This window comes from Saccopteryx leptura, chromosome 4, assembly GCF_036850995.1.
Source record: "Saccopteryx leptura isolate mSacLep1 chromosome 4, mSacLep1_pri_phased_curated, whole genome shotgun sequence".
Classification (NCBI taxonomy): domain Eukaryota; kingdom Metazoa; phylum Chordata; class Mammalia; order Chiroptera; family Emballonuridae; genus Saccopteryx; species Saccopteryx leptura.
In genome coordinates, this window is record NC_089506.1 from 187373519 (window position 1) to 187400971 (window position 27453).

Consider the following 27453-nt stretch of genomic DNA (forward strand, 5'->3'; position numbering starts at 1 on the left):
AACTTAAAAATATTATTAAATTATTAATGTGTTAGAAAAGAAATGGAAAATTAAAAAAAACGGAGACAACTATACCGAAATGCCATTTCTATGAGAATTGCAAAAGGCAAAAGTTTGATGTAACAGATTCTGTTGGCTAAGCTGTGGGGAAACAGGCACTGTCATATGTAACATATGGAAGTACAAAATGGTGTAACACGTATTGAAGGGAATTTGGCAGTATCTACAAAACCGTGGAAGCATTAATGCTTTAAGCTAACATTATTATTATTATTATTATTATTATTTATAATAGCAAACCTTTTTATTTATTTATTTTATTTGAGAGAGAGAGAGAGAGAGAGAGAGAGAATGAGGAAGGGGGGAGAAGTAGGAAGCATCAAATCATCGTAGTTGCTTCCTGTATGTGTCTTGACAGGGCAAGCCCAGGGTTTCGAACTGGCAACCCCAGTGTTCCAGGTCGATGCTTTATTCCCTGCACCACCACACATCTAAGTTAATATTATTTAAGATTTTTATCCTGGCTCTGGCCAGTTATCTCAGTCGGTTAAGAGTGTTGTCCCGAAACAACAGGTTGTGGGTTCGGTTCCCGGTCAGGGCACACATGGGAATCAACTAAAAAGCGCATGACGGAATGGAACAACAAATGCTTCCCTTCCCCTCTCTCTCCTTTTCTTTCTGTCTCTCTAGAGATCAATAAAAATTAGGCCCTGGCCAGATAGCTTGGTTGGTTGTAGCATCGTCCTAGAGCGCAGAGGTTGCTGGGTTTTCTCCCCGGTCAGGGCACATATAGGAGCCACTCGATGTTCCTGCCTGTCTCTCCCTGCCTCCCTCTATCTAAAAAAAAAAAAATTATATATATATCTCCAACAGATATGCCTGCATACAAATTTTAATATGACATAGGTACAAGGTATTGATTTCTACAGCATTTGTAATAACAAATGAGTAGAAACAACTCAAATATCCATCAATAGGGAACATTTTAATTTTTATTTATTCATTTTTTTTTTTAGAGAGGAGAGGGGGGGGGGGAGAGAGAGAGAGAGAGAGAGAGAGAGAGAGAGAGGGAGAGAGAGAGAGGAGAGACAGAGAGAAGAGGGGAGGAGCTGGAAGCATCAACTCCCATATGTGCCTTGACCAGGCAAGCCCAGGGTTTCGAACTGGCGACCTCAGCATTTCCAGGTTGATGCTTTATCCACTGCACCACCACAGGTCAGGCAATAGGGAACATTTTAAATAAATTATGTTTACAGCAGCTTAAAAAAAAGAGTGAGAAAGATCTCTAGGTATTGATGTGGAACATTTTCTAGGACATATTACATGATAAAAAGCAAGGTATCTAGTGTATTTCCTCTTGTGTAAGAAAGAGGGGGAAGATAGGGAAAATAAAGGAATATTAGTATTTGCAAATAAATAAACACTTGAAAGCCATACAAAAAACTAATAAATCTTTAGAGATGTGGGTAGTTTAGGGAATGGGGCAGGTGGAGTGGGCACGGGTAGAAGCAATAATTCTCTGTGTGTAACTTTTTATATGCTTTTCACTTTTGAATCATGTAAATATACCTTATTCAAAAATTCATATTAAATCTTAAAGGCTAAGTTGGGTAATATGAGTCAAATATCCAGAATTGTCCATACCAGCACTTTGAACTCCTATAAGCTTCATTACTGTAGTTAATGCTAAAACAACTTTCAAATCTGCCATTTTACTTTGTCCTGCTAAAGATAGGCCAGACATAGTTCTACCCATATTGTTACTAAAGAACCAGAGGTCCTGGCCGGTTGGCTCACTGGATAGACCATCGGCCTGGTGTATGGGTGTCCTGGGTTTGACTGGGTCAGGGCACACATGAGAAGCGACCATCTGCTTCTTTTCCCCTCCCTCTCCCTCTTATCTCTTTCTTCCTCTCTCACAGTCACTGGCTCGATTGATTCAAGCGTAGGCCTTGGCACTGAGGATAGCTCATTTGGTCCAACTGATGGCCTCGGTTGCTGAGGATAGCTCAGCTGGTTCAAGCAGCCTCAGTTGAAGATAGCTCTGTGGATTCGAGCACCCACCCCAAATGGGGGTTGGCAGGTGTATTCCGGTCAGGGCACATGCAGAAGTCTGTCTCTCTATCTTCCCTCCTCTCACTTAAAAAAGTAAACAAACAAAATAAATAAATACAAATAAAAAAATAAAGAATCAGAGAGGTGAAGTATTTACTCCAATGCCAAACCTGACAGCCCAGGCCTGTGGGTGTTCAGTACAGGTTTTTAAATATTTTAAGTGAACTCTGCTGCCTCTTCTATTTCCTCTCCATGGTAATGATACCCACCTTCCCCTTTCCCCATTTCTGTGTTTCACTCAATACCCTCATCTCATTTTTTTTTTAATTTCTTTTTTTTTTCTTTTTTCTCTGAAGCTGGAAACGGGGAGAGACAGTCAGACAGACTCCCGCATACACCTGACCGGGATCCACCCGGCACGCCCACCAGGGGCAACGCTCTGCCCACCAGGGGGCGATGCTCTGCCCTGCCGGGGTGTCGCTCTGCCGCGACCAGAGCCACTCTAGCGCCTGGGGCAGAGGCCAAGGAGCCATCCCCAGCGCCCGGGCCATCTCTGCTCCAATGGAGCCTCGGCTGGGGGAAGGAGGGGGGGGTGGAGAAGCAAATGGGCGCCTCTCCCATGTGCCCTGGCTGGGAATCGAACCCGGGTCCCCTGCACGCCAGGCTGACGCTCTACTGCTGAGCCAACCGGCCAGGGCCTCATTTTTGTTAGATAAAATTTTCCCTCTCTCCCTTGCCCCCTCCCCTTCTCTTTCCCTTCTTCTCTTTCCTCCTTTCTTCTCAGGCCCTCACAATGCTCTCAATTCTTTCAGTACTATGTTCTTTGCTGGGGGGTGGGGGAAAGCTTTCATTTGCTTACCTTCCCTAAAAAAAAAAAAATTTTTTTTTTTGACAATGCCATTTCCTTTGGTTAATCTGCCCTTTTAGGGCCAGGAATGTGAGGTTCGATTGTGTCTGATTTCTTTTGAAGTTTTCAGATGACTGTTTTTAAATTTTCTTCAAAAAACCCCCTCCTCTTCAGACTTTGCTTGTGAGCAGCGGGCAAATGATGCAGTGTACAGATGATGTTTTGTTGAGTTGTACACTTGAAACCTGTATGGGAGGCTAGATTTCTATTATTTTTTTCTTTGACCAGATGCATTTCATAGTTAAAAAAATTTTTTTTTAATTCATTTTAGAGAGGAGAGAGAAAGGGAGAGAGAGAGAGAGGGAGAGAGAGACATAGAGAGAAGGGGGGGAGGAGCTGGAAGCATCAACTCCCATATGTGCCTTGACCAGGCAAGCCCAGGGTCTCGAACCGGCGACCTCAGCATTTCCAGGTCGATGCTTTATCCACTGCACCACCACAGGTCAGGCCGACCAGATGCATTTCAGACAGAAATAAGATATCAACAATAAGTCATAAATATATTGGAAGGACATATGGAGAATTAAAAAAACCATCCTGGAGTATGTCAGTGTTGCTTGACAGTCTTTCTATTCACTCTACCAGTTTTTCCTACATTGTTCCTCACAAAAGATAATTTCCATTTTTGCTCTATTATTTAAGCTCCAAGCCTATCCTTGTCCTTTGCACTCTGAGCAGATAACATCACTGAGAAAAGAGGCCAAGAATGAACTCCTTACACACCTCTCCAGAAAAATTTAAAAATAATCTACTTCAGGAGTCAGCAAACTACAGCTCTTGTATCAAATCTCGCTCTGGCTGTGAGCTAAAGATGGTTTTTACACCTTTGAAGGATTGTGAAAATGAAGACTATTCAACAGACTACATATGTGTCTCACAAAACCTAGAGTACACTGCTCACAAAAATTAGGGGATCAGGGAATGTGCAGATACTCCAGAACTTTCAGCCTTCTGAATAGTGCATTTTCACCAATGAAATAAAAGTTGGTTTTGCTTCTCATTTGCATAATCAAACTTTCTTTGACTTGTGTGCTTTTTTTTCTTTTTCTTTTTTTTTTTTACAGAGGCAGAGATAGGGACAGACAGACAGGAATGGAGAGAGACGAGAAGCATCAATCATCAGTTTCTAGTTGCGCGTTGCGACTTCTTAGTTGTTCATTGATTGCCCTCTCACATGTGCCCTGACCGTGGGCCTTCAGCAGACCGAGTAACCCCCTGCTGGAGCCAGGGACCTTGGGTCTAAGCTGGTGAGCTCTTTGCTCAAGCCAGATGAGCCCGTGCTCAAGCCGGCGACCTCGGGGTCTCGAACCTGGGTCCTTCCGCATCCCAGTCCGATGCTCTATCCACTGCGCCACCACCTGGTCAGGTTTGTTTGCTTTTCTGATGTTCTTGTTTAATAAAAAAAAAAATCAAATGCTTCTTTTATCCCTTCATATTCATTTTGAAATATCCCCTAATTTTTGTGAGCAGTATAGTTACTGTCCCACCATTCACGGAAAAAGTTCACTGATGTAGAACATCACCCATCTTTCAGTTTTTTCTCTCCAAATCAGAGGAACCCTTCTCCTCTCCGCAGCTGACCTGGAAACCTGTGATCTGATCCAGTCTCCTGCCTTTTCCAGAATGTCCTCTTTGGTGTCTTCTCCACAGTGAGCTAAAGAATGGGTGTGTTTTGTTTTTTAATCTCTAAATTTCCCAGATTTAATCTCAGTTTCCCCAGATTGTCTGAGCCAATCAGGCGGTTTTTCTTTGCCTTAGACATGTTCCAGTCTCATCCCTCTTGGGTGTGAGTGCATGTTAGTGAATGGAGGCTATCTGAAACTATTTCCAAGATGGATTGTTAATGTAATTTGTAACATAAAAGAATCAGATCCTGTGAAACAGCAGGACTTGGTCCTGGCATGTGGTATAAGGTAGGGACTCAATGTTATCTCTCTCCAGATTACCAATCAGTGGTCATTCTTATTTATGAGATGTGTCCTTTGTCATTTACTAAAGCAGGGGTTGGGAACCTTTTTGGCTGAGAGAGCCATGACGCCACATATTTTAAAATGTAATTCTGTGAGAGCCATACAACAACTGTGTACCTTGTGCATTATCCAATAAAAATTTGGTGTCCCGGAGGACAGCTGTGATTGGCTCCAGCCACCTGCAACCATGCACATGAGCGGTAGGAAATGAATGGATTGTAATACATGAGAATGTTATATATATATAAAAAATATATATATATAAAAATATATATATATTTTTTTTTTACAGAGAGAGAGTCAGAGAAAGGGATAGATAGGGACAGACAGGAACGGAGAGAGATGAGAACCATCAGTCATTAGTTTTTCGTTGTGACACCTTAGTTGTTCATTGATTGCTTTCTCATATGTGCCTTGACTGTGGGCCTTCAGCAGACTGAGTAACCCCTTGCTGGAGCCAGCGACCTTGGGTCCAAGCTGGTGAGTTTTGCTGAAACCAGATGAGCCCGCGCTCAAGCTGGTGACCTCGGGGTCTCGAACCTGGGTCCTCCGCATCCCAGTCCAACGCTTTATCCACAGCGCCATCACCCAGTCAGGCAGAATGTTTTATATTTTTAACGTTATTATTATTTTTATTAAAGATTTGTCTGCGAACCAGATACAGACATCAAAAGAGCCACATCTGGCTCGCGAGCTATAGGTTCCCGACCCCTGTACTTAAAGCATTCCATCTTTACTCTCATCCACCAGATCCAATCAGTCTTCAAACTTTGCCAATTTTACTGCCCAAATAGGTTTCATAGCTAAACATTCCTTTAATGCAGGGGTCCCCAAACTTTTTACACAGGGGGCCAGTTCACTGTCCTTCAGACCCTTGGAGGGCCAGACTATAAAAAAAAACTATGAACAAATCCCTATGCACACTGCACATATCTTATTTTAAAGTAAAAAAAACCAAAATGGGAACAAATACAATATTTAAAATAAATAACAAGTAAATTTAAATCAACAAACTGACCAGTATTTCAAAGGGAAATATGGGCCTGCTTTTGGCTAATGAGATGGTCAATGTGCTCCTCTCATTGACCACCAATGAAAGAGGTGCCCCTTCCAGAAGTGCGGCGGGGGCCGGATAAATGGCCTCAGGGGGCCGCATGCGGCCCGCGGGCCGTAGTTTGGGGACCCCTGCTTTAATGGATCCATAGCTTCAATGACTGTTTCTACCCGTTCTCCTGGATTGCATCATTTAGCCTCGAATTTACCCCCCCTCACAGTCTTCTCATTTCTCCAACTTCTAATTCTCTCGTTTAGTCTTTCTTCTAGGTTTCTCAGTATCTAGTTATCTTTTTTTTTTTCTAAGCGAGAGAGTGAGATAGAGAGAGCGAGAAAGATATGAGAAGCATCACAGCCACAGGACTTTAGTTTTCATTGATTGCTTCTCACAGGTACACGGGGCTCCTGTCCAGCCAGTGACCCCTTGCTCAAGCCAGCAACTCTGCACTCTAGCTGGTTAGCCTGCGTTCGAGCCGGGTGCCTTGGGGTTTCAAACCTGGGACCTCAGCGCCTCAGGTCAACCACCACCAGCGCTGCACCACCACCAGTCAGGCACAGCAGCAAATTTTTATTTATTTATTTATTCATTTTTAGAGAGGAGAGAGAGAGAGGGAGAGAGAGAGACAGAAAGAGAGAAGGGGGGAGGAGCTGGAAGCATCAACTCCCATATGTGCCTTGACCAGGCAAGCCTAGGGTTTCGAACCCGCGATCTCAGCATTTCCAGGTCGAGGCTTTATCCACTGCGCCACCACAGGCACCACAGGTCAGGCCCACAGCAGCAGCATCTTTCTAGGAGTGGTTCCTTTCCGTCTTTAAACCTTTCTGTTGCTTCCTCACTGCCTTCATGTTATCTTCCAAAATTCCTGGTTTAACCATCTGCTCCAATAGCTTTGATGGCGTGGAAATGCCCTTAATTGCTCCCTACTGCTGGGCTAGTCTTGCTACCTCTGTTGGGGATACTTACCTCATTTTTTTGGTTCACCCTCCAAATCTGAGCTCAGGTGCAGGCTCCTCCAGGAAGCCTTCCCTGACTACCCTCCTCCAACCTCCTCCAACGACCAAGGCCCCTCTTACATGAATTTATACTATTCAGTGCTTCCCTCGGTCACCCTCGGCCCCTGCGCCTGGCACAAAGTATCCGGACTCGCGGAATAAACACCTGTTGACCTACTGGATTGTAAAGCCCCTAGAGGGAGGCTGCGTGCCCGGTGTATGTCTGGAGAATCCTTCTTACAGAGGGAAAGCAGGTGCAAAGGCAAGGAGGCGCAAAAGGGTCTGGCGACCGAGAACCTCGAGGAAAGCAGTTAGCTGGGGAAAGACCTTCTTTGTGGTCCCGCGCGCGCTCCGGAACGGTCCCCGGGGATGAGAGATCATCGAGACGCCCGGACCTCCAAAAGTCCTAGAGAGGAAACGGAAAGGGCTCTTTCCTTACGCACCTGTCTGACAGCGTCCTTAGCCCACTTCCGTTCCGCGGAGGGCACTGGGGATCCTGTCGCAGGTGCGGGGTGTTGGGTGAGAGCCGGGTTGGAACCACGAGGTACGGTGGGGTGACGGTGGTCGGGGCACTGGGGTCGGCCTGTGGTGCAGCTCCGAGCCTCGGCGGCGGCGGCGGCGGGGGTAGGCGTGTTCTTTGGAGCTGCTTACCACGACACCGAGGTCTGGCGGGCCGGGTCCCGGGGGGTAGGGCGCCCGCGGTAGGCTCAGATAGGAGCGAGGCTGATCCTGCCCGGCCAGGATTGGCCTAATAATGCAGGGTGGTCTGTGAACCCGAGACCTTGAACCAAAGCGAAACTGAAAAATGAAAGTAGCTATTCTAGAGCAACCTGTAGGATATTTATTTAATGAATAGCTATGGGACATCTTCTATTTGTAATGTGTCAGAAATAAAAGATGAGTGAGGATTTTTCTTGCCTTCAGGGAATCTGGTAGACGCATGGTGGTAAACATTTGCGCTGTAGTGGGATAAATGCAATAGTTAGCAAGTCATGAAAAAATCAATCTCAGTTGATGCAAGAAGGAAAGTAAATAGACTGAAAATATAAAATAGGGTTAAGAAGGGTAGGTGGATACATAAACACCTGATAGAATATTAAGCAGAAGCTTCGGAGGGACTTTCTGCCAGTTACTCGTTGTCTGCTTCATTAGAGTGATCTTGCCTATCCCTAAAAGCTGAGCCCCTCACCTGCTTCTGATTCCCAGGTGTGTCTCCCCAGCATAAGTGGACTTAAACAGCACTCATTCTCCAGTCTAGTACAAGACTTCTTAATCAGGAGTACTTGAACCAACATTTACCTTTCTCTCTTAGCTTCCCATGTTTTTCTTCTAAACCACATACTTTGGGATGCTGACCTTGGCCAGCCATCTCTCCTCTTACACTTTCAGTTTCTTCATCTGAAAAGTAGGGGAAGTAGGGAATGTAGTACGCACCATACATTGTTGTAAGTATTAAATTAGAATATGTGTTCACATGGTTTCTAAATGGTAAAACCTACACAAGTTAGAAATCTTTCAATCAGTTATAATAATGATATATGTATGTATTGCTCTGTTGTCTTTAGGTTGAACACACACCCAAGCCACCAGCAAGTCTGTTGGGTTTACTTCCAAAATATGTCTTGACTTTGTCTCTTTCTTTGCCACAATCCTGGTCTAAGTCCTATCATCTCCTGCTTGGATCACAGTAAGAGATACTTCCCTTCTTTTCCCCTCTAATCTGTTCTTGACACACTGCAGGCAAAGTGACCTTTGTAGAACATGTAGCTCCCCACCAAAACAAGAAATAAGAGTAAAGCTCATAATTCTTACTGTGGCCCAAGCCCTGAATGATTTGGTTTCTGCCACCTCTGCTACCACTTTCTGTGTAGCTGTGTCCCTAACTCACTCTGCTGAAGCCACACTGTACTTTGGCTTGTTTTCCGACATGCAGAGTAGTTTCTGGCTCAAAGCTTTTACCTGGAGTGCTCTTTGAATGACTGGCTCCTTCTTCAGGTCTCAATCTAAGTGTCATCTCTTCAGAATATCCTTCTTGTAGTTTGTCCCCCAGTAAGAGAGAACCCTACTTATTTTCTTTCTAGAACTTATCCCCATTTGTAATTTTAATTTATTTGCTTAGGTTTGTTTATTTTCTGTCTGGTGATTGGTACATGTATATCAGTTTCAAAGGACAAGCACCTATTCCGTCTTCTCTATTTCTATATACTGTGGGCCTCACATATGTGTTTAATGCTTATTTCCTTTCATTTCGAAAGAGTGGGCCCAGCTGACTGACCTGATTATCACTCAGCTTACATTATTTTCTGGTTGTAGTGTTATCTCCCTAATGTGATTCCAAGGTATTTGTGGGTATGAGCTAAACCCTATACCTTTTATATTTACTCTCTGTTCATACTACATGGTCAGCAAATGATGAATTTAATTGACAGGGTTTTCAAGGTATATGTTTAGTCTTTTGAAAGTGTCTCACAGAAGGTAATTGCTGTGTTCTCCAGCTGAATGTTTACTGGTGCAGAGACAGCTGGGAAGGACTGATCTGTGCCTCATGTATGGTCATTGTCTGTCTGGTCTTCCCAACAGACCCTCAGTTTTCTGGGTGGAGAGTGAAGATGCTTAAAGAGCGTCCAGGGATGGCCGAAGATCGTCAGCGGCAGATGGGTGTTCCTGTGGTAAAATTGGAGAAAGAGTTGCCATGGGGCAGGGGAAGAGAGGACGCTAGTCCCGAGACTTTTCGGCTGAGGTTTCGGCAGTTCCGCTACCAGGAGGCAGCTGGTCCCCAGGAAGCCCTCAGGGAACTCCAGGAGCTCTGTCGCCAGTGGCTGAGGCCTGAGCTGCACACCAAGGAGCAGATCCTGGAGCTGCTGGTGCTGGAGCAGTTCCTGACCATCTTGCCCCGGGAGTTCTATGCCTGGATGCGGGACCATGGCCTGGAGAGTGGCAGGGCCCTGGTGGCCATGGTGGAGGACTTCACAGAGAGAGCGCTGGAGGCCAAGGCGGTGGGTGAGAAGGCGGTCTCGGGTCTTGTTTTGTTCGTATGGTGAGGGGAGATTTAAAAAATGGAAAGGTTTGAGGAAGCACGGGACTGGATGAGGTACAGAATCTCTCAATGCTCCTATACTCCCAGAGGTACTGGGGGGCGGGGGCAGTGGAGTTTTCAGCAAAAAAAAAAAAAAAAAAAAAAAGCGCCATTTCCAGGGCTTCTTTTTTGGTCCTTAGTGCAGAAGCCTTACCATATGTTCCTTCTGAGCCTCAGGCTCAAGAAAGTTGTGATGGATTTCAAGGTTCCTCCTAGACTCATTCCTCTTTGGGCAGAGCTGCGTGTGAGAGTGCAGAGAAGTCACTTGGTGAATATTCTCACTAAGAAGAGTTGTCTGTAGTGGTGCTGTTTCCACATCTGGGATGTTGGCTCAAGTGGCTCACATAGCGAATCTGTGGTGGTATTCTGGTGACACCAAGTAACACCTAGTAAGTGTATTGCAGATGTGTCCTTGGGACTCTGGCCGTGTCTCTGACACTTTCTGATACAGTCACCTGATTGTTGGCTGGGAAAGAAGAGCACAACTTTTTCTCACTAGCTAATTCATTGCAGAGTCTAGGCTTTGTATTATATTTTTTACTGTGGTATCTGTAACTGGGAATTTTTTTTCTAGTAGCAGGACGATGTTTAGGGTCTCCATGATGTTAATCATTGTGGAATTTGATCTGTACTGAAGCATGCAGAAGGGACCCTTATACAATGTTATGGATACATAAAAGTTGCTCAGAGCCCGAAAAGGAGTTTCGCTTCATTTTCACCTTCTCACGGATGTCCTGGCAAAAAGCTGAGCCAGCTTGTCCTTCCTCTCCCCCAAAGCTGAGATGGCTCTTTTCTTGGCTTTCCTTTTTAGGTTTTAATTCAACTGTCTTCATAACCAGCCTCATTCTAAATAGGTTTTGGGGTCTGTTCTTAGGTTCCATGCCATGTTCAGGGAGAGCAGGAGAAGACAGCACTTTGCAGAGGCTCTTGGGAACCAGGTGTCCACCTGGGGCCAGTGGAGGTCAAGCCTGAGTGGGGGATCCCCCATGGGGAAGGAGTTCAAGGCCTAGATCAAGGCACCGAGGAGCAGCTCAATCAGGACGCTGGTGTTGGGACACAGGCCTTCCAGGAGCAGGGTAAGATGCTGACAGTAAGGATATAAGGGCACAGGAAATGATGTTTTGTGTCCTGTCTCCCTGTCCTTTACAAACCCAGCAATTGATTACCTTCAAGATGCAACTCTTGAGTTTTTCTGGCTACTTTCTTGATGTCAGTAGGAAACGGACGAAGTGAAATTGTTTACTGTACGTTGACTCTTTGATTTCTGCATGGGATATTGGGGATCATGCTCTCTTATCGTTTGTCTCCTTTTCCGCACATCCCTTTTAGAAACTCAGGAAATATGCAGCTGACATGTAGAGATACTATTAAGTAGTCAGACCGACCATATCTCTAAGAGTCATGTGTGACTTTATTGTTACTGAATCTGAAGGGGAATTGTTTCCAGAGGAGGGAGCAAGCATAGCCCCGAAGGGACGGGGTGGATTGGATTGGGACCATCTTCCCAGGTGAGAACAGGGCAGAGTGCACCCAACCCCTATCTGTCTGGAGTCTTCTTTTGGTTCCTGGGTTCTGTGTGTCAGATGGTGGATACCTTGGAATAAGGTAACTGTGAGGTAGCACTAATCCTGCTTCTGCTTTTGTTCTCCCTGCTCAGCTCTGCCAGTTCTTCAGGCTGGTCCTGGCCTCCCTGCAGTGAACACCAGAGACCAAGAGATGGCAGTTGGGTTCCTTATGGCTGGGTCCCAGGTGAGCTGTGCCTCTGGCCTTCCAGTGATCATGATGTTGCTTTGAAAGAGGTTCACTTCCCCCGATTTCTCTGTACAACAGGGCTCCATCCACAAAGTGGAATTACTCTGTCTTGTTCTGATGGGCTTTGTTCTCTCTACTTTACCATCCTCAGTTAATTTGAATTGAGCCTATGCCGTAGGGTCCAGGCATAAGGCTCAATTCACTTGTTTGTATTACTCTGAGGTTTTACTTACTTACTTACTTATTTATTTATTTATTTATATTGATCCAGCATTGTTTTAAGAGTGAGGAGGAGGACATTGTTGATAGAAACCCCATAGATTTGATCGAGGCTGTGGTGGTTGTCCTGGAGATCGATAACCCTTTGTGGATAGCTTTTGTGGACACTTCTGCTGCTGCTCCTCCTCTGGACCTCCCCTCCCCCATGTCAGCAGGAGTGTAGCTGACGTAGGATTGGGAGCTCTCAGGAGTGCTAAGCAGAGCGGTCTGTCTGGCCCTTACTCTGGTCACACGAGGAGTTTTGCCTTATTTGCACTTCTCAGCCTTCCCTGAGAGGGGTGACTGGAGCAAAGATGGGAAACCCTTACCAGTGTAAGTCTCTTCCATGAGATTACTAGGCAGAGGGGATTTCCAGTATGGCACCTTTCTAAAAGGGACAAGTCTTAAAGTGAAGAGTTCATTGTAGAAGGAGAAATGTCATTTGGCAGGAAAAAAGTGAGTCCGGTGTGATCTAGCTAAAGCAGTACTGAGCAAGGTTTGATGCCTGTGTCATTCACTGTTTCTCTTTTCTTTGGATGGGGTTTGCAGAAAATGCAGAATGACAGCAGCATGTTTTAATTTAGACCTCTTCGTTTACCGTAATAATTTTTCATGGTGTTGTGAATGACAATGTATTTATTTTATTTATTTAAATTTTTTTTTTTTTAATGAGAGGAGGGGAAATAGACAGACTCTTGCATGCACCTTGATTAGGATGCACCCAGCCACCCCCATCTGGGGTTGATACTCGAATCAACTGAGCTGCTATTAGCACCTGAGGCTGATGCTTGAACCAGCTGAGCTATCCTTAGCACTTGGGGTCAACGCTTGAACCAGTTGAGCAGCTGGCTGCAAGAGGAGAAAGGAAGAGAAGGGGGAGAGGGAGGGATGGAGAAGTAGATGCTTCTCTTGTGTGCCCTGACCGGGAATCAAACCCATGATGTCCATACTGTGGGCCAATGCTCTATCCCAGAGGTCCCCAAACTATGTCCTGCGGGCCACATGCGGCCCCGCTGCACTTCCGGAAGGGGCACCTCTTTCATTGGTGGTCAGTGAGAGGAGCACAGGATGCATCCTGTGCTCCTGGGGTACTGTATATGGCGGTGCCGCAAAGCGTGGCGTCGCTCACGTACAGTACTACTTCCGGTGATGCGGGATGCAGGTGTCATGGCTCCGGAAGCGTGTCATATCACTTGTTATGGCTAGCAGTGACAAATATGGAACCGGACATTGACCATCTCATTAGCCAAAAGCAGGCCCATAGTTCCCATTGAAATACTGGTCAGTTTGTTGATTTAAATTTACTTGTTCTTTATTTTAAATATTTTATTTGTTCCCGTTTTGTTTTTTTACTTTAAAATAAGATATGTGCAGTGTGCATAGGGATTTGTTCATAGTTTTTTTTATAGTCCAGCCCTCCAACGGTCTGAGAGACAGTGAACTGGCCCCCTGTGTAAAAAGTTTGGGGACCCGTGCTAAGCCAGCTGGTCAGGGCCAACAATGCATTTATTTTAACATGGTACTGTTAAGACAGGGCTTGCCCAAATGTTTACTTATCTCTGAGGGAAAGTCAGTTCAGGCTGAGGGGATAAAGAGCAGCTCTCAGGTTCGATCAAGCTTAAGGATTGAGTGGAGGTGGTTGGAAAGTGGAAATTAGATGCTGTGTTTATTAGTTACAAATGAAGCATTTGCAGCCAAGACCCAAAAATAAGTGGCTCAAACAAGTTCATTACTTCCATCTTCTTGCTCTGCTCTTTCCTAGAGTATTGTCTCCTGTGGTCTCTCTGCTTTTGGATTGCTCCTACTTTGGGATTATTTCTCTTTATTGATTTAAATTTATTGTGTTTATATAGATTCAAGTGTCCCACCGAATACATCCCCCCCCACCCCTGTGTTCCCCTCAACATGGGATTATTTCTTTATCCATAGTAGTCTTCTGTTGTTTCAGGGGTTGGGACCATTTAAAGATATGGCCCTTGCCTTCCCAGAGGAGGAGTGGAGGCATGTGTCCCCAGCCCAGACAGACTGCTTTGGGGAATACGTGGGACCACAGGACTGTGGGGTCTCACCTCCAGGTAAGACTGTTTCTATCCCACAGGTAAGAAACTGAGGCATTTTGGAAGCTACAACCTTGCCCCAGATTTCAGAGCCTGGTGCTACTGACAAAGGAAGGGTATTTATGACAGATGAGTAAACAGGACCAGAGAAAGACCATGGAGAGGAGCAGGCAAGGGCCAGGAAAACAGGAGTTATTCTGGCTTTGATGAGACAGACTGGTCATTAGGGTTCCCTGAGCACCTAATTTATGCACATGATTAAAGGGTAGCGAGGGCTTGAGATCAAGAAGAAAGCAGCAAAAGATGGATCTCGTTCTTTCAGCACGTATTTATTGAGCACTCCCTGCAGTAGGCCCCACATTAGCAGCTTTGTGTTGGGGAGGACTAGTGTACATGACCTTCAGAGCATGCAGAGGGTCCAGAGAAGGGCGTGAGAATGCATGGTAGGATCGTAGAGACAGGAGGGGCTGTGCGCCTGTGTCACAGGGCAAGCAGAGCCTCGGTTCGGCCTGTCTCACGTGTTGGCTGAGCTTTACCTGAGGTGGGAGCTGGGAGTACTTGGCCACTGTGCACAGGAAAAGAGCTCACAGGAGGAGGGGTAGCAGGGTGAAGGCCCTGCTGGGAAAGCCAGCAGAGGGCACTGCAGGGGTTTGAGGACTTCCAGGGGGAAGAGGAGTGGGGAAATCCCCGTCGGCTGAATGGGGATGCAGTGGAGACAGGAAGAGAACCATGGTTGGCCCTTTGGCCCTCTCCTTTGTTTTGTCTAGTTCTCCCTTTTTCCTTTTAATAACTTCTTTGTAAGTTGTGTACTGATCACTCATCCATCCTGACCCTACTTGGCCTTTTTTCATCTTGATATGTTTTGAGAGATGAGCAAGAGTATTACTGCACTTCTTCAGGGCATGAGAGAATCCGGGCTGGCTCCACCACTTGCTGTGGCCTTGGGCATCTCACTTGACCTTTTCAGGTCTCAGCTTTCTCAGTCATAAAATGGGGAAATTCATAGAACACTGTCTTTTTGGTATTGTGAGGATTTAATGAGATAATAAATCTAAACATTTGGCAAGCAGGGTAGTGTTAGATATTTTTATTAGTTGTATATTAAGTGATTCTTTTATGAGTCATTACATTCATTTATTTGCCCAAAAATATTTATTTGGCATTTACTATGTGACCAGCACTCTAGTAGTCACTGTGAAGAGTTAAAAATAAAGGAGCTTGTCTCTGTGATCTTAACAGTCTGATGAAGATCCCCTATACCTGTAATAATGTTCATTATGTGGTAGTGTGAGGGGCACTAGTGGAAGGGGCTCAGGAGACCCAGGTCTAGTACAGGGTTGTCACGCCATGAGAAAGAGGCTAAGATTACTCGATGGCAGAGGATGTGGAAACCCTCAGAGAGAGCTGCACCGCGTGGGGCTTCGTGCAGCGTGTGCCCGGTGGAGGTGGCTGCATCCCCATCGGGTGATGCGACTCTGGGAGAAGGACTCTGCCCTCTTGTTCCCCGAGGCCACTCTGACTGTTCTGAAGTCTGGCTGTATGTGTGTCCTCTTTTACACGATGTTTCAGAACAACCCAAGCACTTCCCTACGTGTTTATGTGGAGGCTTTTTGAGTGAAGGTCTGTTTTCCAGGCACACACTCGACTAGCTGTCCCAACCTTCAGGTCTTCCTGAGACTCATTCCCAAGTAGTTGTAGCTCTTGCAGTGATGGCTGTGTAGAATAGGCCTGAGAAAATAACATAAATTCCCTAATATGCAGTAGTAGCACATATTTACATTTCCTCGGGGTCCAGTTAAGGTTCATACATTGCATTTAGTTTTCATTTTACTTTCATCACACCTCAAAACTGGAAACTACACAAATGAACCTTGGTGAAATTAGTAAATAGGTTGGAATATATTCTTACAGTGTAGTACTAAGCACCAGTGAAAAAGAATGTAGTGCAACTACAGCTACACACCATGATAATGGGTTACTGTCACAGCGTAATACTCTTGAGCAGAAGCCAGAAACAATGTGTGAATCAATCATGTCAAGTTCAAGAACAGGCAGGTGTACCTGATGGTGATAAAAGTGTGGATGGCATGTTACCCTGAGGGTAGTCATAGGAAGGTATGGGCGGGGAATTTCTGGGGGCTGGTAAGGTTTTTTTTAAAGATTTTATTTATTTTAGAGAGGAGAAAGAGAAAGAGAAAGGAAGAGAGAAGGGGGAGGAGAAGGAAGCATCAACTCCCATATATGCCTTGACCAGGCAAGCCCAGGGTTTCGAACCAGTGACCTCAGCTTTCTAGGTCAACACTATCCACGGTGCAACCGCAGGTCAGGCGGTAATGTTTCTTGCACTGGATACTGTTAACAGGGTTGTGTTCATTATGAAAATTCTTTGAGTTCTATATTTATGTCTTGTACACTTCTACTTTCATGTAAAGTTTATGAAAGAAAAGAATACATCAGAGATGATATCTGTGTCCCTCCTATTTTTATCAAATCAAGAAGCATGTAATGTCTGTCTTTTTATCTTTTAATGATCTCTCCTGAAAGGACTCTTTCTCATTTAAACACCACTCGCCTTCTTTGATTCCTATTACCTTTTCTCATCTTTTTTCTCTTCTTCCTCTTGTTCCTCTATAAACATTTGTTCTATTAATTTAGAGGGCGTGTAGGAGGGATGTTAAGAAGGACAGCTAGAAGGGCAAGGCAGTTCAGCAGCGTTCACGGGCATTTCAGTCCTGATAGAGACCCACACTGGAGGCGGTCTGCTGTAAGAAAGTCAGTGACAGACTGGGCTCATTTGTTCATCCAGCAGTCACTAAGCATCTGCCCTGAGTCAGATCTAGGGCCAGGCTCCCAGGATACCCAGATTAATAAAACAGGGCTAGGTGCAGGGAACAGTGTGAGTAGGGACAGTGAGCTGAGCCAGTGAAAGGACGAAAGGGGAACTGCAAGAGCTCACCATGGCTGTAGTAGGTTTTTCATGACCGAGAAAGTCTGGATATCCAAACCTTTAACTAGCATTGACAACAAGGTCATATATAAGTAAGTGCAGGATAAACAAAGTGCTAATTGAATACACATGTGCTGAAGAGAGCCAAGGTGAGAATAATCAGGGTGTGATTTTAGGGAACTCATTGAGTTAGATTTTGAAGGAAATAGGAATCTGAATTAGAAGGTTAAGTGGGAAGACACTAAGATTTGATAAACTATTTTGTAAAAGAGCGTGGAATTTGTCATAGCTCAGACTGTTACAACAGCATACTAAAGACTGGGTTATTTAAACCAGTGTTTTTCAACTGCTGGTCTGTCAGAAATTTCATGCTGGTCTTTGAAAGAGTTAACCGCCCTGGGGTTGTATGAGGATTACAGACCCAATGATCTTAGTCCATGTCACTTAAGCTCAAGGTGGTTGCTACCTTATGGTCCCTGAGATAATTTTATTTTCACTGGTCCCCAAGTGTAAAAAGGTTGAAAACCACTGATTTAAACAAAAGATATTTATTTCTCACAGTTGAACAATCAATTGAGATAACTCACTACCTTCGGACCAGCCTATTTCTCACAGTTGTAGAAGCTGGGGAGTCCAGGTGCCAGCAGATTCACTGTCTGGTGAGGGCCCTCTTCCTGGCTTGCAGACAGCCATCTTCTTGACTTGTCCTTGTATGGCAGAGAGGGGAGGAGGAGGGAGAGAGAGAGCTGTGTCTCTTCCTCTTTTTTATAAGGGTACTAATCCCATCATGTGGGATCACAGCCACATGACCTCTGTTTGTTCAGAGAGACCGAGCTCTGGTTTTCTCTCCACCTCCTAATAGCATCACACTGGGGCTCAACCTATGAATTTGGTGGGGGTGGACGAAGGTTTCAGTTCATGACAAAGATGGAAAGAAGTGAAGGAAAGCCTGGCTATCGGGTCAAAGAAAGTAAAACGTATTGAGGTTGTTGGTCAAAGGAAAAAGGAAGGAATTAGTTCTAACATAAATTTACGTTCATAGCTGTTACAGAATCAATCTCTATCGTTTTCGTCCTATAGGCATTGGGAGCAAGGAAAAGGAGGTCAAAATACAGCCGGCAGACCTCAAGGGGGCGCTTGCTCAGGGGACGGCAGAGAGGTTTGGGGAAGCTGCTCTCCAGAACCCTGAGCTTGGAAGAACCTGTGAGCAGGAGCTTGGTAACTCGGTGGGAAACATGGCAGGGCCGCCTCCTCCCCAGCATGGCATCCTGTCTATGCCCAATGACCTCAAGACCCACAGCTCCTTCTGGAAGCCTTTCCAGTGCCCTGAGTGTGGGAAAGGCTTCAGTCGGAGCTCAAACCTTGTCAGACACCAGCGAACCCACGAAGAAGAAAAGTCTTATGGCTGCGTTGAGTGTGGGAAAGGGTTTACTCTGAGGGAGTACCTCATGAAGCACCAGAGAACGCACCTGGGAAAGAGGCCCTATGTGTGCAGCGAGTGCTGGAAAACCTTCAGTCAGCGGCACCACCTGGAGGTCCACCAACGGAGCCACACCGGGGAGAAGCCCTACAAGTGTGGGGACTGCTGGAAGAGCTTCAGCCGGAGGCAGCATCTCCAGGTGCATCGGAGAACGCACACCGGGGAGAAGCCCTACACCTGCGAGTGCGGCAAGAGCTTCAGCAGGAATGCCAACCTGGCCGTGCACCGGCGCGCCCACACCGGGGAGAAGCCGTACGGGTGCCAGGTGTGCGGGAAGCGTTTCAGTAAAGCCGAGCGGCTGGTCAGGCACCAGAGGATCCACACCGGGGAGAAGCCCTACCACTGCCCGGCCTGTGGGAGGAGCTTCAACCAGCGGTCCATCCTCAACCGGCACCAGAAGACTCAGCATCGCCAGGAGGTCCCTGTGCAGTGAGGGCGCCCTGTAGAAACGCGTCTTGTTTGCTAATGGAATGTGCTGGAGGACGTGATTCATCTTGACTCCCTGAGGGGCTCCAGAGGGGGCGTTGAGGGGTTGTGGGGTGCAGAAAGACACCTTGACTCATTTGTGTTCTACTTGTTCAAGAGGAAGAGGGCAAGGCCTGGTTCATTCTGAGTTCCCAGAGAGCACAGCTTTTCCCGTCTCTTACCCCAGTGGTGCTAACAGTTTTTCTTTCTTTTGGGGAAACGATATTCTGAGTTTTAGTTTCTGTTGAGGTTTTTCTTCTTCAGTGGGATGTTCATATCCACCACCTGAGCAAGTCAAGGCAAAATTTTGTCCAGCATTGGCAGCTTGAACCTGATTCTTCCGAGTCTACATCCTGCCTGCCAGGATACAGACTCTGTCTCCCTGCCTCCCCCCACTCTCTTTCCCATTAAACAAATACATATCGAGCACCTACTGTATGCCTAGCACTGGAGTACAGTGGTGAATGAGACAGGTGAGACCTTGTTCTCCCAGGGGTTGTGCTTTAGCACTGGACGCACACATAAAACCATTAATTATCATGTTCTAAGTTACGTTTGTGGTCAGTGCTGTGTGGGGAGATAGCCTTTGCTCACTCATTCTGCCCTGCGTGCGTGGGTGCTGGGTCTTTCCTGCCCTCAGTGGGATCTCTCAGGCAGCCTTCTTTATTTTACTTTATGTGTATCCCCCTTTGTAACATTATACCCTCGTCTGTAAAGTTTCCCCATTCCATTCCTTTATAATGACTACACATTTATTAGGAAATTAATATTTTGCTGTTGATCACTTAATAAACATGAGCGTATTTTAAAAAACAGTTCTGAATAAAGATCTCATTTAATAAGTGAAAGATGAACTAAAAAATGAACTAGTGTTAATACTCTACATTTGATTGCACTTTACAGTATATAAAAGGCTGTTCTGTGTTCTCACTTGATTAACTTCACATCTATTTATTGAGGTCCAACATTGTGTTAGGAACTCTTGTAGGTGCTCGAGACATCAGTGAATAAAATGGGAAAACCCCTGACCTTGTGGAGCTTAACGTTTTAGTGAATGTATTTGATCTTCAGAACCACCCAAGGTGGAACCCAAGGTGAACCCTCTGGACCTGGGATCTGAGCCTGTGCCTTGGTCTTGTCAGCTTCTTGCCCGGAAATGCATTTGCCACCTACCTCTGTTACTGATTTCTGTCTTCAGTGCAACTAGATCCTTGTCATCTGAGGCGCTGGGGGTCCTGAATGCCAACTGGAGATGATGTGGTAGCAGTCTTTTGCATGAGTGCCAATTTAGAAAAATAAAGATGTTTGTAGGCATTTAAAAAAATGTATTTCTTTAAAAAAAGATGCAGTATTTGTAATTATGTTTAAGCTTTCTTACATTATTTTGCCATCACTAAAGGGTTTCCTTTCTGTTTGAAATTCTGGAGACTGCATAATTGCATGGACTGCACTGCAGTGTTGTAGTTCTGTGTCTCTGAACTGGCTGCTGAGTAAGTCTTGACTGTACCATAATTGCAAGATGTGATTTGTCTCATGATGCTTCTTAATATTCTTTTACCGGGATCCCCTCCCCACTTTCTATTGTAAATAAGATAAATGGTGATGACCAACACAAAGAGTTGCATTACTCAGTCCTTTTTTTTTTTTTCCCCTGAAGCTGAAAACGGGGAGAGACAGTCAGACAGACTCCCGCATGCGCCCAACCCGACTGGGATCCACCCGGCACGCCCACCAGGGGGCGACGCTCTGCCCACCAGGGGGCGATGCTCTGCCCCTCCGGGGCGTTGCTCTGTTGCCACCAGAGCCACTCCAGCGCCTGGGGCAGGGGCCAAGGAGCCATCCCCAGCGCCCGGGCCATCTTTGCTCCAATGGAGCCTTGGCTGCGGGAGGGGAAGAGAGAGACAGAGAGGAAGGAGAGGGGGAGGGGTGGAGAAGCAGATGGGCGCCTCTCCTATGTGCCCTGGCCGGGAATCGAACCCGGGACTTCTGCACGCCAGGCCGACGCTCTACCACGGAGCCAACCGGCAAGGGCCTACTCAGTCCTTTTTGGAACTCATTATTTTATCCACTTATTGGCAGATAGCCATGGTATTTAATTTTGATTTAGCAAATGACCTTCTGACCCCTCAGCTGCCAACGAGGCTGCACTAACCAGGATGTATCTGAGATGTCGCCTGTCTGAGACACTGGGCTCCTGCTCCTTCTCAGCAACATCGAGATTCAGATGCAAAATCGCTCGTTTTTCCCCCCACTTCTCAGACAAGCCAGGCAAAGCCTCTGGCCATCTGGCAGCCAAACCCAATGGAAGGCTTGTCCTGAGCCTCACGGGGGCTGACCTGGCCTGAGTTTGGCCTTCTCTAGGAGAGCTGTATTCCAAAGCTGGGTGAGAGCTTGGGGCCACCACAGGCTGGGAGTTGCTCATCAATGGTCTTTCTGTTTACCTGAATTAAATTGTGGAGTCTCCTTGCCCATGCACTTAGCCAGACAGGTCTCTGGGTTTTCAGCCAGCTGGAGTCTCTTGAGAGAAGCTTCAATGGAAGTCAGATTTGGCTGTCTTTCCCACTTCGCTTCTCCTGTCTGCTTAGAGACCAAAGCTTATGGACGCTGCCTCAGAAGTTTCCATGGAATTGAAGGCTTATTTTTTTATAGCTATTCAAATGTCAAATATTTTCTGTATTTTTCTATTTAGAGATATTTTTATAAGAGAAAATTCCAAACATAAGTGAATCCTCGTGTAATCATTCTCCTGTAACCCACTGTAAACGCATAGCCAGTCTTGCTGCATCTCTCCCCTTCCCCATTTTCCTTCCCCAATGAAGTATTTGAAGCAAATCCCAGTGATGTTTATAAATATTTTAGTGTGTACCTTTTAAGGGCAAGGACTCTAAAGAACCGCAATACTACTATCATATCTAAAAAAAATTAACTTCCTTAATTTCTGATTAATGTTTTTAAAAAACCCACATACTTTTTTTAGAAGCTTTGAGATCCAAGATCCATAATTTGTTGCTTTGTCTTCTAGGTCTAATTATAGCTCCTGTTTTTCCCCCCTTTAAAATTCATTCACTGAAACAACTGGGTTATTTATCCTGCATTCTAAATTTTGTTTGTATACCCATGGCATTTAATATAGTTCTCTGCCCTCTGTATCAACTAAAAACGTAGAGGTCTAGGGCTGTCACCAGATTCATTTTTCACATTTTGTCAAGAACATGTAGATGGTGACATGTCTTGATTGCTTTTATAATGTGAGCAGTTGAGATCCATTTACTTCATCAATTCTATAATGAGTCTTCATTTATTAGCTAGAAAATGCTTCTGTGAGAAATTTCCCTCATTAACTTAGGTTACTCTTGTATATGGTTCATTGAGGAAAGGAAATGCTTAATTCTTCCTTTCCTTATCTGTTTTCACAATAATGATCAGCTGCTTTGTGTAAAAGTGAGCAATCACGTTTTTTAAAATCAAAATGTATTGATGGATTTAAATCAGTCTACTGCAGTTTTTTATCCTTTTTGATGCTCATTTCACCTTTGGCCAGTGGGAGCCTTTTTAACTTGGCTCCTGATTCTTTTTGACACAATCCTAATCATCTTTGATAGGTTCTTTGCTTGCTGGTGGGACAAGGAGTTACAAGCCCATCTTGTCCATTTCCTGCCTTTTTAAGAGTGAAGGAAGCTGCTGTTTACGTCAGCATGGTGTGAAGTGGGATTCCAGGGCGGATGGACATCTGGTCGCCTTATTTACAGCTATCAGTTGGGTGTCTGCAGAACCTCACACAGGAGTGCCGTGCACTTGCAGGGCCCAGCTGCATGTGCCATACTGCTGTGGTGATGAGGAAAGGTGTCGCTTCCAGGGGCACATCTTCTAAGAGAAACCCTTTTTTATCCCCTGCTTGGTAGCACAACCACGTAACTTTCTGCCCAGGGTTTGTCCTGTATTAATTTTTCCCTCAGAATGTGTGCCATGAATGTTGTCTGCAGGCTGATTATGCGTAAATACTTTCAGTACCTGTTTTATCCCAGCCTAGAACCAAGTATGAAAACCTTTGTTTCTTAAAAAATAAGCTGGTTTTAAGTCCCATTTTTCTCCTCCCTGCAATACAAGTTGACTTTCTCCACCTCTGAGGCTGGGTAAGTAACTGGCAGAGTCTACTTGCTCTTTTAAACTGCCGGAATTTTTCAGCCTCGGCGCTATTTTCATTTTCTGCTAGACAATTCTTTGTTTTGGCGGCAGTCCTGGCTGTTCTGTGCATTTGCTTAATAGCATCCCTGGCCTCAACTTACTAGATGGCAGTAACTGCATCTCTTAATTGTCACAACTAGAGAGCTTTCCAGATATTGCCAAGTGTTCCGTGGGGGGCAAAACTGACCCAGCAGAGAATTGTGGCTCTTAACATTTATGATAATAGCTAAAGTGAATTAGATGGTTTAGCTTTGTACCACTGTAGATGATGGTACGACCGCCATACCAAGGATGAGCGATTTCGTGCTAAGCTTAAAGCCCCAGCCTAACTTTCTAGAAAACAAAGGAGTTTTATTAGAGATCCCTTGGGTTAAATGTAGTAATGTCAAGCAGAGCCAAGTGCTACTGAAGTAGAATCTCAGGGTAGGGGTTCCTATGCAGGCAACCTGCTGCATTGCTTTGGGTTTCTTTCAGGTGTACACCTGTTATGAAACCTCTATATCACCAAGAGCTTTTGCTTGGTACCTATGATAGATTCACCTTCCTCAGTAAATGCAAGAGTATAGTGGGGACAACTTAGGCTTAATGCAGCATCTTTCAGTCCATAATAAGGTCTTCAAGGTACACAGTGGACGGTAAATATTAGAATAAATAAAAGGTCTGGATTTCTACCATTTTACCTAGAAGGCTCTCACGCAGTTGCCTCAGGAGGAAGGAACACAGCAGCAAGTTGCCCCCTTGTGGTTCTCCCAATCTGGTAGTTATCTTAAGCTATTGTGCTGCCAACACTGTTGCGTCAAATTCACTTAGAAATTCTACAAGTCAAAAAACTTCACTTGGGCTTCCTACAATTTCGTATTCCTATATTGCCTTTTTTTTTTCTTCACTACCTCAATGAAGGACGTACTTCTAGAGATTAATTGTGGTCAACCTATCTCCAGTATTGACATGTTTTAATAAAAAACTTCACTTAGAACTTGAGGGGAGGAGGGGCAATATTCCTTGTTTGTTGCTGGGAATTAAAACTGCTAGAAGAGGATGAAAAGGATTGGGTAATGCAGGTATGCCTTGAGAAGCAGAAGGACTTAAGCAATTTTGGTTTTCTGGAAGAGCAACTAGGTTCCAGTAAAAAGGCTGTTGTCACTGCTACATGCACTAGATGCAGCCCTATCTAAGTGGCAAGAGAGCAGAAAATGGCAGCAAATCCAAGAGCTCACTTCATACGTTTTCCCTTTCTAGTAAAAATGGCAGTCTTTTGAGAGTTGATAGATTGGCTTCTAGATAGAGATTGGCGGAAAGGTTGTCGAATTCTGTTGGCCTTCTTGACTCCCAGTGCTAGAAGCTGTTTGAGTATTAGACTACCTCTTTGAAAAATTCACCTATAATTTATACCCTAGAAATTTCATTGGCTCCTGCAGAAGGGCCCAACATGAGCAGGGAAAGTAAAATGAACAATAAGTAGTTTATGCCCTGGCAGGTTGGCTCAGCGGTAGAGCGTCGGCCTAGCGTGCGGAGGACCCGGGTTCGATTCCTGGCCAGGGCACATAGGAGAAGCGCCCATTTGCTTCTCCACCCCTCTGCCGCGCTTTCCTCTCTGTCTCTCTCTTCCCCTCCCACAGCCAAGGCTCCATTGGAGCAAAGATGGCCCGGGCGCTGGGCATGGCTCTGTGGCCTCTGCCTCAGGCGCTAGAGTGGCTCTGGTCGCAATATGGCGACGCCCAGGATGGGCAGAGCATCGCCCCCTGGGGGGCAGAGCACCGCCCCTGGTGGGCGTGCCGGGTGGATCCCGGTCGGGCGCATGCGGGAGTCTGTCTGACTGTCTCTCCCTGTTTCCAGCTTCAGAAAAATGAAGAAAAAAAAAAAGTAGTTTATTACTTAGAACCAGTCTTCTCACAAGGTTTTTTCAGTCTTCATATTTAAGGGTTCCTGCTGCCTGGATGAAGATGCTAGTGGAAAGAATGAAAAGTAAGTGATGAAATAAATCAACAGTTAAAACAGTGTGGTACTAGCACATCTATAGATCAGTGGAATAGGATAAAAGGTTCAGAAATAGATCATGTTCTATATAGAAACCAAGTATGTAATAAAAGTGACAATAGATATCTCAAGCACTGGGCAGAGATTGATTTTTTAAAAAAATACAGTGTGTCCGTAAAGTCATGGTGCACTTTTGACCGGTCACAGGAAAGCAACAAAAGACAACAGAAATGTGAAATCTGCACCAAATAGAAGGAGAACCCTCCCAGTTTCTGTAGGATGATATGGCAGCATGTGCGCATGTGCAGATGATGACGTAACACCGTATATACAGCGGAGCAGCCCATGGCCATGCCAGTCGAGATGTGGACGGTACAGAGGAAAGTTCAGTGTGTTCTGTGGCTCGCTAAATTCAAATCCGTGACCAAAGTGCAACGTGAATATTGGCACGGTTATAAAGAAGCGCTACCACATAGGAATAACATTACTCGGTGGGATAAGCAGTTGAAGGAAACCAGCAGTTTGGTGGAGAAACCCTGTTCAGGTAGGCCATCAGTCAGTGACGAGTCTGTAGAGGCTATACGGAATAGCAACCTAAGGAGCCCTAAAAAATCTGCGCGTGAGCCCACATCGAACTGCACTGAATAGGTATGAAACTGGGAGAGTTTTCCTTTTATTTGGTGCAGATTTCACATTTCTATCGTCTTTTGTTGCTTTCCTGTGACTGGTCAAAAGTGCACCATGACTTTACAGACACACTGTAATTTTAAAATATTTAGAAATCTTTATCATATGTGGCTTAAGTGTCTGTTTGTTGCCGATAGCTTATTGGTTGCTTGCGTAACTGTACTAGCCAATGGGGTGAAGTTGCCATGGCTGAACGCAAATTGAGCGGGTCAGGGGGAAGGTGAACATTTGTTTGCATTGGCAATCATCTGTTTTACATAAAAACTATGTCTTAATGTAATTTCTTTTAAGAATGCCTCCTAGAAAATACAGCACTGAAGAGGAGAGAAAAGGAGCTAAAGCTGCACAAAAATGGCTTTCTCGACAAAAAGAAACCACTGAGCAGAGAAAGACAAGACTTGCTTCAGTCGCAGAGCAAATGCGTCTTTCTTGGCAAAATGAGACTGATGAGCATAGAGAAACAAGGCTTGCCTCAGATGCAAGACAAAAAAGCCTGTCTCGACAAAATGAGTTCCTTGAACAAAGGCAGCAGAGAAATGCAAAAAAACCCGACAGAGTAATGCTGACCGAAATGCAAAAAGGATTAAAACAGTTTCAAACGGAGAAACTTTAATTTTTGAGCATTCCTCTGGTGACATGAATATTAAATGTGAACACTGTCAGTCCTTAAACTTCAAGTTAGAAACTAATCGATTTGACCGTGGCAAGAAAGGATTTTCTCAATGTTGCAAGTACGGAAACATTGTAGTTCCACGAATTGAGAATTATCCACCACTCTTGAATAAATTATTGACTAATCAGCATCCAAATAGCAAACAGTACATGGATAGCATTCGATCCATTAATAGTTCGTTTGCTTTTGAAAGCGTGTTGGCATTTTTTTACCTGAGCCTGCATTTGGACACAGTCAACTTTATGTTGCCTGTTCAAGAGTTCGTGAAAGAACAGACGTAAAATTAAAAATAATTGATGGTCCTCTGCAAGGTGAGCTTAAAAATGATGGAAAGATCTACACAAGAAATGTTGTGTACAAAGAGATCTTTGACATGTGAATTAACATTTTATTATTTAAATCACCTTTATTTATTGAGCTAGCGGTGTCTCTTAAGAAATGTACCGCCAGTGGTTTCCTTCATTGCACTCTACTTTAAGCAATTAAGCAAGTAGAAGGGGGAAACCCCATGGGGCACTAAGCAAAGGGGCATCCTCGCCGCCTGCCCTGGGTAATTCAGTTTGAATTAGCAGACACCTTTGCACAAATCATTTTAATTACAATTTATAATATCTAGAACAGTGGTCATTTTGTATGACCGCCGGGCTTTCTAGTTAAATATAGTAGAGTGACATTGATCAATAAGAGTACATAGGTTTCAGGTGAACATTTCTAAAGCATTTGAACTGTTGATTGTGTTGTGTGCCCATCATTCAAAGTCAAATCATTTACTCCCTTCCTCCCACTTCTCCCCCTCGTAACCACTTCACTTTTATCTGTGTCCATAAGTCTCAGTTTTATATCCCACCTATGTGGGGTATATATTTATACCTCTTTACTTCCCTCCCCCACCCTCTTTCCCCAGTAACTACTTCACTT

At 45.0% G+C, this 27453-nt stretch overlaps 1 protein-coding gene across 7 annotated transcripts; it reads left to right on the forward strand.

Moving 5' to 3' along the window:
- Positions 1-7347: 7347 nt before the first annotated feature.
- Positions 7348-19828, forward strand: ZSCAN25 (zinc finger and SCAN domain containing 25). 7 transcript variants are annotated; one of them, XM_066382173.1, is made up of 7 exons: positions 7438-7522; positions 9559-9647; positions 9741-9974; positions 10929-11130; positions 11712-11803; positions 14013-14139; positions 18149-19828. In XM_066382173.1, exons 2-7 carry the CDS (start codon positions 9588-9590, stop codon positions 18979-18981), a joined length of 1548 nt encoding a protein of 515 aa, XP_066238270.1. In that variant the 5' UTR covers positions 7438-7522; positions 9559-9587; the 3' UTR covers positions 18982-19828. The 7 variants fall into 7 exon arrangements, 6 of the variants coding, with proteins under 6 accessions (XP_066238270.1, XP_066238268.1, XP_066238269.1 ...); XR_010751138.1 differs by having other exon boundaries at positions 7348-7522; positions 9559-9974; positions 13997-14139; positions 18149-18282; XM_066382171.1 differs by having other exon boundaries at positions 9559-9974.
- The last annotated feature ends 7625 nt before the right edge of the window (positions 19829-27453 follow it).

Excerpts from the sequence above, each read along its gene's own strand:
- ZSCAN25 (XM_066382171.1), top strand. The coding sequence starts at position 9,588 with ATGCTTAAAGAGCGTCCAGGGATGGCCGAAGATCGTCAGCGGCAGATG. Across the intron at positions 11,804-14,012 it reads TCCTTATGGCTGGGTCCCAG|GGGTTGGGACCATTTAAAGA; the intron begins GTGAGCTGTGCC and ends CTGTTGTTTCAG. Across the intron at positions 14,140-18,148 it reads CTGTGGGGTCTCACCTCCAG|GCATTGGGAGCAAGGAAAAG; the intron begins GTAAGACTGTTT and ends TTCGTCCTATAG.